The sequence below is a fragment of the Triplophysa dalaica genome, chromosome 11 (genome assembly GCF_015846415.1).
Source record: "Triplophysa dalaica isolate WHDGS20190420 chromosome 11, ASM1584641v1, whole genome shotgun sequence".
Lineage (NCBI taxonomy): Eukaryota > Metazoa > Chordata > Actinopteri > Cypriniformes > Nemacheilidae > Triplophysa > Triplophysa dalaica.
The window spans coordinates 22,872,153-22,887,809 of record NC_079552.1 but is presented as its reverse complement, the minus strand read 5'-3'; the positions used below and the strand labels follow the sequence as shown (position 1 = coordinate 22,887,809).

The window sequence follows — 15,657 nt, the reverse complement described above, 5'->3', positions numbered from 1 at the left end:
TTCAGTCATCCTGCTTACAATTAAATCAAAGAGGCACGTGTAGGTCAGACAAATATAACATAACATTTATAATGAAATAACCACAAATGTCTTTTCTGAGCTCACATCATTATCAGTTTTATTCAACCCCCAAGTGACATTCAATCTTAGTACTTAGTACAACATCCTTTTACAGTTATAACAGCTTTTAAACGTGAAGCATAGCTTGACACAAGTGTCTTGCAGCGATCTACGGGTATCTTCGCCCATTCATCATGGGCAAAAGCCTCCAGTTCAGTCACATTCTTAGGCTTGCGCACTGCAACTGCTTTCTTTAAGTCCCACCAGAGGTTCTCCATCGGATTTAAGTCTGGTGACGGCGATGGCCACTTCAAAATGTTCCAGCCTTTAATCTGCAACCATGCTCTAGTGGACTTGGAGGTATGCTTGGGATCATTGTCCTGTTGAAAGGTCCAACGTCTTCCAAGCCTCAGGTTTGTGACGGACTGCATCAAATTGTCATCCAATATCTCCTGGTACTGAAGAGAATTCATGGTACCTTGCACACGCTGAAGCTTCCCAGTACCTGCAGAAGCAAAACGGCCCCAAAGCATGATTGACCCCCGCCATGCTTCACAGTAGGCAAGGTGTTCTTTCCTTGTTCTTCCTCCTCCAAACATAGCGTTGATCCATGGGCCCAAACAGTTCTAATTTTGTTTCATCAGTCCACAGAACACTATCCCAAAACTTCTGTGGTTTGTCCACATGACTTTTGGCATACTGCAGTCGACTCTTCTTATTCTTTGGGGACAGCAAGGGGGTGCTCCTGGGAGTTCTGGCATGGAGGCCTTCATTACGCAGGGTGCGCCGTATTGTCTGAGCAGAAACTTCAGTACCCACATCTGACAAATCTTTTCTCAGTTCCTCAGCAGTCACACGGGGACTTTTCTCCACTCTACGCTTCAGGTAGCGCACAGCAGTCAAAGTCAGCATCTTCTTTCTGCCACGACCAGGTAGCGTTTCAACAGTGCCCTTTGCCTTGAATTTGCGAATGATGCTTCCTATGGTGTCTCTTGGTATGTTTAACATCTTTGCAATCTTCTTATAGCCATTGCCCTTCCTGTGAAGAGTAATCACCTGTTCTCTTGTCTTCCTGGACCATTCTCTTGACCTCACCATGTTTGTAACCACACCAGTAAATGTCTAGAAGGAGCTGAGTATCACAGTCATTTTAAAGCTGCCTAATTGGTGCTTATTAGGCTTTATTGCTGCTCCCTGATATCCACAGGTGTTTTCAATACCTGATTGAAAACACTTCATTGAACCTCTGTTCTTCAGAGTGGTAGTCTTTAAGTGCTTGAATAATAATGTCAATGAAGAATTCACAAAAGAAACATTTACTACTGTATTACAAAACTAATTGATGTCGTTTTAGTTGCATATGGTTCTTTAAGAAATCCTTGTAGGATTTCATTCTGAATACAATTACAAATGTACACTAAATTCACTAAAACCATTTACAGCATTGGGGGTTGAATAATTTTGAACACAACTGTACATATATACTGTATTATTGTGTGTGTGTGTGTGTGTATATACTGTATATTTATTTCTTTGTCACATGGATGATGTAACGGAAGCTTTGCACCCTATGAGATCTTATTAGCGAAAGCAAACTTATTGGTTTGTCTCTGTATGGATCTGATACCTGATTCCTTCTGGGTATGTGGTAATAGAACAGAAATAATCAGAACAACAGTGGCAGGGACCATTAAACCGGTTCAAGTAAACAAAGGCTGTGACTGAATGGTTGTGATTTTATTCCTTGCAAATTATGTTTACATCTTTCATTAAGGTTTCAGTCATGAGATATTTTAAGTTATTTTACAGTACAATTTATAGAAATGAAACAGCTTTGGGGTGTTTATAAATATGCAAATTATTCCGCTATATCCATTTGTTGAGTCGTGAAGTTAAGAATACTATTTCTGGGTCCAAGCTTTCACTCATATCAAGGGAAAGTATTTAAACAGCCGTTTATAAGGAGCTTTTATTCATATCACACATTTGTACACTACAGTCTCACAGATTTTCCAAAATCAATTTTTTTATAAATTGTAAAAATTAACCGTTGTCTGGACAACTAGGATTTAAAAAAAACTCTACACAAAAATGTAGCAAATCGTCTCGGTTACTTCTGTATCTTCAGTTCCCTGATGGAGGGAACGAGACGTTGTGTCGAGCCGACAGATGGTATTCGCCCTTGAGAACCTATCAACTCTGACTACTATCGAAAAGGCGAATGAAATTTGACTAATGAAATTGCATGCCGGTCTCCGCCCCCAGATATCTGGTATAAAACGAAGACGGCGTGCAGCATTCATTTGCCTTTTGTTCTGAAGAGCCTGAGAGCCTCTCACGACTACAGCAGAGGACGATACGTGATAACCAAGTGTGGTGGGGCCAATGTGGGGCAACTAATAACACTTGGTGCTCCTCTTCACTGGGCTCACTGCTTCGGCAGAGGGGCGTTATCACCATGCGCCTGCTGCCGGTGTACCACGCTCTCCCAATCGATCTAGGTGCCGGAGCACAAGGTCCCTTTGTGTACACAACAGATCTCACAAGTGTGCCAAGATAAGCCAGTCGTCAAGATAGTTCAGAGCTTACTTAACGCCTTGATCTGGTGAACCTGCAGGATGGCCATGTCGAGAAGAGAGGAGGCAGCCTGGCCCGCAGCAGCGTAAGCCTTCGACACCAGTGATGCCGTAGTCTTACACGCTTTGGACGGTAGGCGTGGCCGATTCCTCCAGGTGGCAGTGTCTGCGGGCAAAGGTCACAAAGGTCTCTCGACACAATGCCGAGAGACCGACAGAAAGGGAATCTACTTTACTTTTATTTTTTTTAATATGGGATTTCATTATGAAGATCGTGTTTTTTTTATATTTACAGCAAACCATCAGTGTATATCAGCATTTTTTGTTGTTTGCCTATGGCATCTGATAGACCTTGAAACAGTATGATCTTCCATATATGGTGGTGCATGAAGTCAGGCTTAAACAAGCAAATAGCAGTACCACTATGGGGGTGCTTAACGGCTTTCTCTTATGGCAGTATTTAACGGGAGAAAACATTTCATTAAATGTGTTTGCTTAACAAACTTGAGGTCGGTGAGTTAGAAAAACCCTCCTCTGAATAAAAGATGGAGCTGAGCACAAGTAGAGAAAGAGCCAGAAATGTCACAGATGTCTACATTAGTGTTTCAGTGATCTTAAGTCAAAAATCAATATTATCATTTCAGTATGAAATTTACAATCTGCACTTTTCTTACACATCTGTACTCTTCAAGTTTTACAGCAGTTGTCTCATTTATTTTTGTTCTTATTTCTCCTAAGGAATTCTCAGAGAAACATCAGACACTGATTTGAAACTTCAATGAAAGACAGTGGTGGACTCTATCAAATAGCCTATCTGAGCTATGATTGAGAAGCCTCTGAGCAAAAACATTTTCCTATCATCAGGCTGTTCTGAGAGGTTTTGATCATTTTAGCAGGCTGAAAAACCAGGTTAAGCCAGTTAAAGCTATTGGTTTATTCCTCTGTTCAGCAGTGAACACATTAGGATGTGAACCCTTGGATTCAAAGAGTGGTCATCACAAAATCATATGGATGGATGGACATACATTGTGTGGCATAACTCAATGAAAACTGCTGTGACATCTCTGAATTACAACATATTCACTGATTTATACCATACAATATGTTTAAATCTTAACTCAGAGGTACCTCTATAGTCATTCAAAGAGTTGGGGTTTCAGGGAGTGAATATCATTTATTTAAATATTGAATACATACTTTCTTCTTCATGTAATAGTTTTTTAATTCTATTAAAAATATTAAAATCGATTAAATTCTTGAATAACTGACTTCAGACTCTAGTTAGCTTGGGAGAAGCCATTAGGCTAGTGGTTCATTGATTCGGACTATTAATCTATTGTTTTGGTAGGAAGGATGGATGGATGGATGGATGGTTGGATTGATAGATGAATGAATGATAGATAGATAGATTAGATTTGCACAAACCAACAAATCAATCTGTCTAAGTGTTACTCATATTATGAATGTGTTATACTTATTAAACCACATTTTGTTTATTACAGATGCTTTTGTTGGTGGAGTGATTGGTCTTTTCTTCGCCTACATCTGTTATCGGCAGCACTACCCACCGGTTCTTTACACAGACTGCCACCTTCCATACGCCAGCCTGGATGCAGCAGCTGTCCACAACATGCCAACCTCCCAGGATCAAGCTCACCTCACTGACAATGCCACCAGCCTGCCACTGGAGGGCATGACGGAAGGACCAGTATGACTAATAGAGACCCCCAGAGACTCACCCCCTCCCAACCCCCACAACAACTGGCATAAAGCCGACACTTGACGGACACTTGAACATTCCAGTGGATTCAACCTTTTGGTTTTTTTAAACGTTCATTATGCTTTTCTGGTCCCAAATATGTTATGTTGTCAGTATTAAGTGAGAACCTGGGGCAATACTGTATGCATAAAATATTTTGGTAAATGAATCTCTATTTATCAAAAACGTACCTGGAAGTAACATGGTACCACTGTATAACATCTAATAACACACTGATACCACCACAGTACTTTTTTAGAGGCAAGCTATGATTCACACACAATTTGGATAAATGAAAAAAAAATTCTAATTCATAACGGTTCTAATCTTCAAATGGCAAATCAGACTCTACAATTCATTATGTGCACTGGTTTACATTAATCGTTTGCCTGAAAGCAAGACCTCACATGTTAACAGTTTGCTGTGTTCGTCTGACACAGCTAAATTCCAATGGCAGAGAGGACTACACTAAAAACAAACTTATATTATTTACCAACCTAGGCCTAGGGCACAATTATACAAAGTTCTTACCACAAACCTATGTTAAATAAAAAATCTTTGAAGTGTTCACTTATCTAAATAAGGCATCCTCTCCAAAATAACATCTCAAACCACTAAACAAGTTTAATTCTTATTGTGCAACTGATCTGATGGAATGGATCACGCTTGAAGATAAATGCACATCAGTGACTATAAATGGTATGTTGCCAACACTCAACACAACAACAAAAAAATGACTTGTTGGTAACATAAATTAATTTATTTCAGTCATAAATTTTTTTACTTTATTGACCATTAGGGCCAATTCCTTAGGGCGACGAATTAAGACCTCAATTTTAACCCGAGCGTTTGTTATATAAGAGGGAATCGTATTCAAGCGAACACCATGTAAGTGTCAGAACTGAAAACGCCCTTGTTACTGAAATTACAACTGTAATAGACACCAGACCCAGCGAACACCAGGTCCTCAAACACCGCCACCACAGAAGAATATCAACAACACTTCTCTAGCCTGTCCACTGGTTTGTGCATGACAGTACTGAAGTTACACAAGTTGTGTGGAACCAGATAGAGCTGGCAAGCAATAAACATTCTGTTAAAGATCACAAAATATTGTGGAGTCAATGCCTGGTCACTGCACAACCTTCCTTTGGATTCCGACATTAGTAATGCATGGTTGAAGTTTATTTTTTAAAGAGGTTCCAGCTCACATTGCTAAAACATTAACGTGGATTCCTTTGTGAACAAGGCAGAGGTCGACGATGGATTTGCTGCGAGACTTAAATTTTAAAGCAGTGCTGTGCCGTCAATATTGGATCCGGTAGGAATGGTGCAGCAATCTTATGTGAGTAAAACATTTTTGTACTAGCGTTACTATTGCTTTGTTAGAGATTTCTTGATTTGTCCTGAGGACTATTCAGTCGAGATTAGTATAACCTCGGGATTTCTAGTCATTCGTAATACTTGCAGAGGTTGTCTGTGAACTTAATCCCGTGCGAATCGTTAAACACCATATAACTATGGGCTATACAAACTATACGCAAAGCCTTGCCAGCACATCCGGAAAATAAGTCAATAAATTTGAGTAAAATCACAGGCATCATTTATACCGTACGAATGCATCACATGAAATACAGATGTGGGGAGGTCATTTATAAATCACACAAGGTCCCCAGGTAATTCTTAGCCTGTGTGAATAGGGCGAATGTCTAACCTAGATTACATCTCTAACCAAATTCTCAGAAGGCTCCAACTAAGTTTATCACGCAAACTGCCATCCAATCAAAGTAGTGTGAGTTTACTTCCAAGTCTTAATGGCAGAACGCCCATTCAAACTGATCGTTTGTCAAGCCGGCCTCAAAACCCGGGTAGAAAGTAGGCCTATTACTTATTGATCTTTTTTAATGTTAAAACCACACAAACGTGATAAGTAGACCTCATACAAGAGTATTAAACAATAAACAAGGTTCTGCAAAGAACCATTCAGTCAAATGTGCTATAAAGAGCCTTTAATTTCTTACCTTTTTATAATATGAAGAACCTTCTTTTCACCACAAAGAACCTTTGGTGAAACGTATTTTTTGTGGTTATGGAACCATTTAGAAAAGTTTTACCATCTTGTAGCACCCTTATTTTTAAGAGTTGTAGGTACTTACAGGTTTTGATGTGTCTAAAAAGTCATATTTTAAAGTCTCTCTAAAAAATACTTTAATGCTTAGCCTCTTGTAGATTATTGCTTTAATAGCCTATATGAGTCTAAATCCACTGAGGGTTAATTAAGGATCAACATTCAACAATTTTTTTTTCTGTTATTTTCAACATGATCTGAATTTTATACATTTAAATACAGAAGGTTTTTTATAAGAGATAACAAAACAACTTTCTGAATTCAAAACCCTTTCATGGTAAAACTAAACAAAATATGTTTAACAGTTGAATGTAATATTTTTCACAAGCCAAATGTAAACTCAATATAAGTCTCTGAGGGGCATGTCATTTATTCCCCCCAAAAATATTCTGTAAAATAAAAATAATGAACGATACAAAACAAACAATACAGTCCGATTGTCTGTTAGAATAATAGAATTAAAAACATTGATGTAACACTCATGAGCAACTTCAATTCATTGAATACTTGCCTGCTGATAAATAAATAAAATGTTTTCAAACCCAAATCAAAAAGAAAACTGTAGTATTTATCAGAAGCATATACCTTAATAACTATTTCCTCTCAATTTTTTAAACATTAATGCAATTATCAAAGTTCAATAAAATGTTTAATTTTCAATAAAGATTATACATTTTTACAGGCTTTGTTAACTATGCCATAAAAATATTGATTCAGATTTATAAGGGTTACTTATAAATACTGTTGCTATCACTTACACTTACATTTTGTGAAATTTACATATACATTACATTATGTATGTTAAAAAATGTTTTAAACAAAGCGTCTTCCAAGAGTGAGGAAAACACTCATTTACACCATAGACTGTATAAAAGATGGACAACGTGATGCCACTTCCTTCCATTGTAATGAATTGAGCGTAAAACGTCCGAAGATGGGCGCTGACATGTTATGCAGAAACTTTAGTTTGGAGCCTGGGCATGCGCAGAAGGAATGAAATCATGTTATCACAACCTTTTTATAACATCTTATAACTTACTTAAACCAAATTAAAAAAAACTTTAAAAAAAACGAACATTTGGACATACATCAATGTGATTAATAACTGATTTAAATAACAGAAAGCATCTTTTGAAATAAATATTTGACGTGAATTTGAATTTAAGAGATTGGCCCCTGTCCCGTTTGTTTACATGATGAGGGTGGAGTTTATGACCTGTACTGCACTCAGCCACCCGGGGACAATCAAAGAGCCCGCAGCTTCACTTTTCAGAACAGGTGAGGCACCCCTGATTTAGACTAATGCGATTCTAGAAACTTTCCATTGTTCTGTTGTGCTTTTATTCAATTGATCCGAGACGTTGGCTAGAAAGATACTGCTTGTTGAATTCTTTTGTGGACTAACCGGTTGTCCATGGCAACTTAGATGTTAAATATAGACCTGCTGCACTTTAGCTTCCTGAGATCTGTGATGAACGACTCAGGAGTCAAATGTAGGTTAAAACCAGAAGCTTTATTGAACTCACAGGGAGAGAAATCCCAGATAAAACAATAATAACCGCTGAAGCAGAGAAGTGACTTAGTTCAGAGGGCTGCGGGGACAGAGGGCTCAAGCTTAAAATGACCAGGGAATGTGACAGATGGGAATAGGTGGCCCAGGGGGATCGCAGTCCTGACTCGTCAAGCAAGTCTGTGAGAGGTCCACTGGAATGACATGAGAATACTTAAAGTGCGGTCTACTCGAACCATAAGCAAACTCCTCTGAAGGTTGCCCGTTCCTTCCGTGTAAACAGATAATAGAGTAGTTTGAGGGTATGCTTATTTGGCGTGTTGTCGGGGAGAGGGCTCTGAGCTCGTTCATTCTTCCAAGCCCAGAGCACTCCCCCCTGTCCGGGGTGAGGGCTCCGAATCCGGCATTAGCCTGAACCCGGAACGCTCCCCTCCCCTTTTGTGTCCTGCTGGAGACAAGGGGCTCCCGGTGAGGAGCCGGGGTGGTGGTGGGATGCTTGAGACTGAAGAGAGAGTGAAGGTAAGACGTCTTGACTAATTATAGAGACTCTCTCTCTCCTTTGAACTGATAGGTTGATTGCTGTGATTGCTGATAGCTGACCAGCCGAGTTGATTATCTGCTCCTGCTCCTCCCGAACTTAGTTAATAAAACATCATATAGTCCACAAGAAAACAGTCCATTCAAATAACTAGCAAAGATCCGCCAGGAGAAGTCCACCCACACAACCTGGCTTAAACCGTAGAGCAACAGACTTAGGGGAGGGGGAATGGGATGATTACTGACAGGGTGGAGGAGAGAAGAGAATACCGGTTTAACCCTGGACATATGAAAGACAGGGTGAACCCGACCAAGGGAGGAAGTCTGAGCCTGACAACCACAGGATATGCCACCTTAGTGATGCGGTATGGACCAATGAATTTAGGCGGCAACTTATGAGAAGGCGCCCGGAGAGCCAGGTCCTTGGTAGAAAGCCAAGGGTGGTCTCCCGGGGCGCAAGATAGCTTGGGAAGAGGGATGAATTGGACCACCTTAGAGAAGCGATCCACCACTGTGAGAACCACCGTGTAGTCTTTGGATGAAGGAAGCCCAGTGACTAAATCAAGGACAACATGGAGCCAGGGGTGGGAATGGATGGGCAGGGGGCAGAGTAGCACAACTGTCTTAGTTCAGCAGCCAGTTATGGCCACCAAAACGCTGACGGATGGCAGCCAGGGTTCCCCGAATTGCTGGATAGCAGACCAGTCTGGAGGAATGACTCCACTGAAGGACATCAGGACGCAGCGCAACTGTCGACAACAACCTGCCCTCTGGACACTCTTCCGGCACTTGGACCCCTCGCCGTTCGATACCCTAAGAGACAGCCTCGACCACCATCCTCTCAGGGAGGATGGCTTCGGCCGCAATTCCCTCTCTTGGTTCTCGAACTGACACGAAAGGGGTTCTTAGACCCTATCCGGAATGAGTGGGTGAAGTTAAATCGGCCGAAGAAGAGTGCCCAGTTGGACTGGCGCGAGCTCAACCTCTAGCTGAATGGATTTACTTAAGGTTCTTGTTGTCCATCCAGACCAAGAGGGGCTGCGCTGCTCCCTTCAACCAGTGACGCCACTCTCCCACCGCTAACAGCTCCCGGTTGCTGATGTCGTAATTACGTTCTGCAGGGCTGAGACGGTGAGAAAAGAAGGCACAAGGATGCACCTTCTCGTCATCAAACAATCACTGAGATAACACTGGGCTGACAGACGATCTGGAATAGACAAGATAGTTGCAGAGACAAAATGGGGCAGTAGAAATTGGCCATTCGACACCAGCTCTTCTTTTAGCAGGATCCGCCTTGATGCCGCTAGACAAAATAATAGGGCCAGGGAATGTAACAGTCTTCGCATAGAAGACTGGCGCAGTTGTAGGGGCGATGCAGAGGCAGAGAAGTGGCCCGGGACTTGCTGAATATCGCGCGGAGATCATGGACTCCACCGTGACATCGGTCAGGTCTGTAGGCTGCACCTGTGGAACACAAGAGACAGAAACGGGAGAAGAGGCAAGACCATGAACTGACGCATGATACGTAGGGCTCCAGGCTAAAATAGAACCCTTACTCCAATCCACGAGAGGATTGTGCTTTACACAGGCACAATGCTCTCGTGGTGATTCCTGGAAAGAAGAAGACTTACACAAGGCGTGATTTAAGTGATGATGGCGAGGGGGCTGCCCGGGAGCGACCAGGCCACTATAACTTTGGCGAGAGGTAAGCCCGGAATCCCCCATTCGCGGGCTGTAGTGGCGCCGATGAAGTTACCCTCGGCCCCTGAGTCGAGAAGGGTGTTGCCAATGTAAAAGTCCCCTTGGAACTGTGGGCAGTCTACGGGCAGTAGAGTGCGACTGACGGGAGAGGTTGAAGGGGAGATTACAGCCCAGCAGGACTAACTGAATTACAGGTAGGATTGGGCTTTTATTGGCTGAAGTGAAGAGCAATGTGGCCTGTCTTGCCGCAATAAAAGCAGAGACCTTTACTTAGGCGTTTTTTTTTTTTGAAGGGTAAGGTGCACACGTCCCAGTTGCATAGATTCAGGGTCAGTGGCTGGACTCACAAGGGAAGACGTGACAGACAGAGGAAGCCAGAATGGGTTGGTAAGACCGTGCTGGCTGTGGCGAGTCAAACGGGAGAAACCAAAGCCAACCCAAGTGAGAGGAGTGAAACAATAATGAGATAATTAATGTGAGAACGAGAGGACTGCGTAGCAGACGCAGACACCGGACACTTGGTGAGCTATAAAACCACACCACATGCACGACAGGGAACGAAACAAACAAAACAAACAAGTGCTTAGACCCGAGACCCGATACGATAATTAGTCCATGACATTGACTATCTTCCCCACAAACACCCCCTCTCACTGCATGCATTCGAGAATCAGATATACTGCTGGATTTATAAGCTTTATATAAAAATCAAAGAACATACTATGTCAGATTGTCAATCCCTAGGATATTACCAATCACAGTATATATGGTTTCTGACACTGCGGCTATTAACAAAATTGTGTTAGAAGTATCAACAGAAAATCAGTAAATATAGTTTTTTAAATACAATTATTGTCAGTATTTGAAACTTAAACTTACAATAAACATGAACAATTTGCAATTACACCACAAAATGCAAATATAATGTACTTGACAAATTAAAGTTAAATGCATAATTTAAGTTAAATGTAGGAGGAATGTTTATCAGGTATGACACCAAGAGAGCTACAATTGTAGCTGGAAAGAAGAGATGGGAAACCAACATATAGACCACTATAGAAATTGTAAACATTGGTCCAGAAGCACTTCTAGTTTCAGTTTTTATTTACTTTTGTTTTTATTTTTTAATTTTACATATATAATTAAATCTAAACAATTATTTGTTTAACATTTTAAATCAGAGGTCTATACAGAGATGTTTATAAATAAACAAAAAACAAACGTGGTTAAAATAAAGAAAAGTATCACTACAGCGTTAGAGTAAAAATACTATTAAATGTAATTCGCTATCTTAATGAGAGATTTTAACATTTTGTGCTTTGTATTGTTCTAAATTATTTAATGCTTTGTTGTTTTTGTTTTTGGATCAGTAACAAATACTGTACAAAGAGAAAGTTTCATAATGTGATTGATATCTGTTGTGCAGAAATTGTTTTATTAAGTTTTTGCAAGTTTTACAACGAGACATTTTATGTGAACACCACAGTTCACTAGTATTTCTACAGCATCCCTATCTATCCTTTATTTATAACTTAAATGTTTCATAGACACATGACATAAAGTTTGTGAAGTTTGTCATTAGACATGGCATGCCAATTCCATTTTGTGAAAAGAAAATATTTTATATAAAGCATGCCTGGCATCAAAAGCAATTTGAATTGTTTTGGTTGGTTATTTGTATATGTTCAAATAATAAACAATTGTAGAGTAATGAACAAAAAAGAAAATAAAGAACACAAACTTATGAATGGATTTTCAAGCGTATATTTTCAGATTCTAATTTCCATCTCATGGCAAGTGTAATTATTAATAACAACACTAGACATAAGCTACGCTGACTAAACTGGACGGTGACTTACGAAGCAGCTAGAAGTTGCAAAGGCTTGACAAGGCTTAGAATCAAAACGAACAGACACACGACAGAAAACAAGAGGGGAACAGGTGCGGGTCACAAAATCATCAAAAACAATCAATAATGAGGAAACGAGAGGACATGAACAAAGACAAGACCGTGACGAGACGAGCACATGAGCTTCCACACAATACATGTGGGACTGTCATGATCCTGCCACAAGACTCGAAAACCTAACAGAGATTTACAAAGGCTCTTTTCTGAATTTCCATGTCTCCTTTATGAAATTGTATGTCAGCATGGTCCATATTGTAAACATGTTATTTAATGTAACTGCTCCGGAATAGGAGTTGTTCCTTCTGAGAGAGGTTCTCCAACACTGAAATGACAGGGCATAGGACTAGTTAAAGTGGTGCTGATCCTTCAAAGATACAAATAGCTACCACTTCATATAATCTCTTCCCAAAGTAAATACTACAGTCATTTCTGTCATGAAACTCGGGGGTGAGACTCGGGCAGAGGACCCAGGCGCAGACAGCAGGTAAGGGTGTTAACAGACTTTAATAGAAAATGACAAAACAAAAACACACAAGGGGGTAACAAAAACAAAACAGGGGACTAGAATAACAGGACAGGACTGAGACTAACTACACTAAAACGAGACTAGAGGTAACAAATGAAAGAACTATATAAACTAAACAAGACTTGACTTGACGAGGTAAAGGAACTCACCACACAAAAGCCATACACAAACACAACAGTACAATGAACCAGCACAAGACAAGAGACACGAGGTCAATATATAAGGAGATAAATCAAGAGGGTACTGGTGCAGGGCATGAACTAATTAACAACCAATAATGAGCCGAACGGGTGGGAATAGGGATGTATCAACACTGCGTACGCTCAAAAACGTTGTGTACGGCTGCTTTCACACACACTGTCAGATGTACTTACAGTGAAATTAACCTGAGAATGTGCATTTACCGCTTTGTCCGTACGCAATGTGTTAGTATGAATTCAACGCAAGTCTTTGTACATGAGACCCCCGGAGAGAGCATGTGGAATTCCAACTGGGACAAAAATGGCTAACTCCACATTAAACATGAGGTTCTGTCATGATCCTGCCACTATCAAGAGAAACATGACAAGATGGGACAGAATCATGATACATTTCCAAATGGAATGATTATGCAGACAATATTAAAAAGGGACTGCAAACTGCATTATTTGTTTGTGTAAAAATGGACATAATATAAAACGTTTACTCGAAGGTATAACAAATGCCATATTTCAAATGGAAAAGCAAAGTCTATGTGCAACTGAATTACGTACGAGCTATGTCCCTGCCGTATTTAAACCACAATTCCCCATATGCTATTTCACATCTTTGGCATCGCGTTTTAAGCCTGCCATGGTCGTACTTGTACAGAAACATGTTAATATATGGAGAAGGAGGGCGTTTGCAGTGGGTTCCCTTCCGATGAGTTCAAAGCTTGCGTGAAAGGAGTTTTGTGCAAATAAAGTGCATTCTCATATATTTCTGAGCTTGGAGGGCTGTTTAAAGCTTTTCAAATTTGTTACAGCTTGTTAAAGCTGTAAAACTAATTTGACAAGAAAATAACAACACACTGCTCCTGCACATAAACTCAATGAAACACAAACCGCGGTACTAATGGTGCAAGTCAAACAAGTTACCCCAAAAATGCATGTTGCTCTCCTTAGTTTGATTTTATGTCTGCAGAAAAAACATGGTTTTTGTTTTGTATAACAGCCACAACAATACTGATCCACAAGAACACAGAGACAACAGAGCTCTTTATAATTAGAAAATTGCAGAGCAGCTAAAAAAATAAAGAAAAAATAATTGCAGTTAATAAAACGGCCTGCTTTTATAACTGTATGCATAAAATCTAAACTGATTTATATTGTGGATCGAGTCAACCTCTACCTCCACTAGAATAGTCTTTGTGCCAGTAAGCACAGCCAATTATCTCATTAAAGTCCTAATACAATTAAGGCTAAGGATTATGACCAGTAAATGTTAAATTGTCCATTGTTAAATTAAAATGAATAATGCAACAAATTCCTTAAAATGATCAAACAATCTCTTTTAAAAATAAAAGAATACACAGAAAATCATGTATTTGCAACAATAATAGCCTATGCATAAGGCGCCTTTCACACAGGATGCGGAATGTGCTGGTCGCTGGGTGGAGTGTAGCCCTTCAATTTGTGCTGGTCTGGCGAGAGCAAAGTGGGCGGAGTTTTCAAAACAGCGTGAGGTCTATACATTTTTAATAACAACAGAGCTTTATTTTAAAGTAGTGGAGGAGGCTAAAAGAGGTAAAAACAGCATGCCGCAGATGCCTATGTAAATTTGACATGCATAATGCCAACCTACAATATTCTACCTGACTTAAAACGTACCTAACATGCCGCCCTAAATTGAGATATGCTTCCATGACAAAGTGTTTTTCCTGATGTCTCTAGATTAGCGCAAACTTGTTTTGTACCGTTCCGGAAATTTCGACACACACAGTAGCTGTTCATCCATTTTGTTTTCCGTGCTTGGATGCCCCGAGTATAGTGGTAGTCATAACAGAGCACAGCTATATTTAATTTTGACTGCAGAATGCGCCGCAGCAACAAACCATCCTTGTGTGGTGCAAACCATTGAAATGAATGTGTTTCTTAGCGCATCGCCTTACGCATCCTGTCTAAAAGCCTCATACTGTCTTAATATAATATTGATGTGACTATATGGGTTGTTTCTATTTAAATAGCTCTGTTTTACACATTCAGTATCAGGGGGTCCCTGCTCCATGCATCTCTCATCTAAGGGGTCCTTGCATGAAAAACGTTGAAGACCCTCTGCTGTTAACATCAGTGACAAAACAATTATGTTTGGAAATGGCGAATGCGTCATCTATGTAGATTTCTTGGTCCGAGCTGCTGCAACTGAGGGGAGGCGTTTACTAATTTGCATATTCATGATTTATAACAAGCTCTCCTCAGCGATCAGCCAAACCCCCTCTAGCAACTCCGCCTCCCAGAATCACCCGTTCACTCTCATCGGACTATTGACACTCAGGAACTCCAATACCCATCATCCCTTGCACTCATCATGATTACACCCTCACCTGATTCACATTACTTGGAAACTATATGTACCCTGCCCTCTGTATTCCCCAGTGTCAGATCTAGTTGTTATTTCTCTTACTGTCTTGTTCCTACCCTCCAGTGTTTCCGAGTTCTCCTTCTTGCATGTTGTTTACCGTTTGGATTATACCTTTTTATACCTCTTTTGGATTTTTGGATTAAATACCCCTTTGCACCATCTCCTGTAGACATAGAGCATTTCAGAAAGTCAACGTTATGAAAAATTATTGTAGTATCACCCAAATATATCTATATAGGTGCACGTGCGGCAAATGTGTCAAAATGCAAAGGTAATAGCCAGATAAACAAACTCTAACACCCCAGAAATAATGGTACATGCTAATGTAAGCGTTATATAAATTAGCTAAACAC

The 15,657-nt window shown here is 40.3% G+C and overlaps 1 protein-coding gene across 2 annotated transcripts in view; it reads left to right on the top strand.

The window, feature by feature from the left end:
• Positions 1-7,101, top strand: part of plpp4 (phospholipid phosphatase 4) — an 85,694-nt gene extending 78,593 nt beyond the window's left edge. For both annotated transcript variants that reach the window (XM_056760891.1, XM_056760890.1), the window contains one exon: positions 4,139-7,101. In XM_056760891.1, the coding sequence (XP_056616869.1) occupies positions 4,139-4,350 (212 nt within the window). In that variant the 3' untranslated portion in view covers positions 4,351-7,101. The remainder of the gene's footprint in view (positions 1-4,138) is intronic.
• Positions 7,102-15,657: the final 8,556 nt, after the last annotated feature.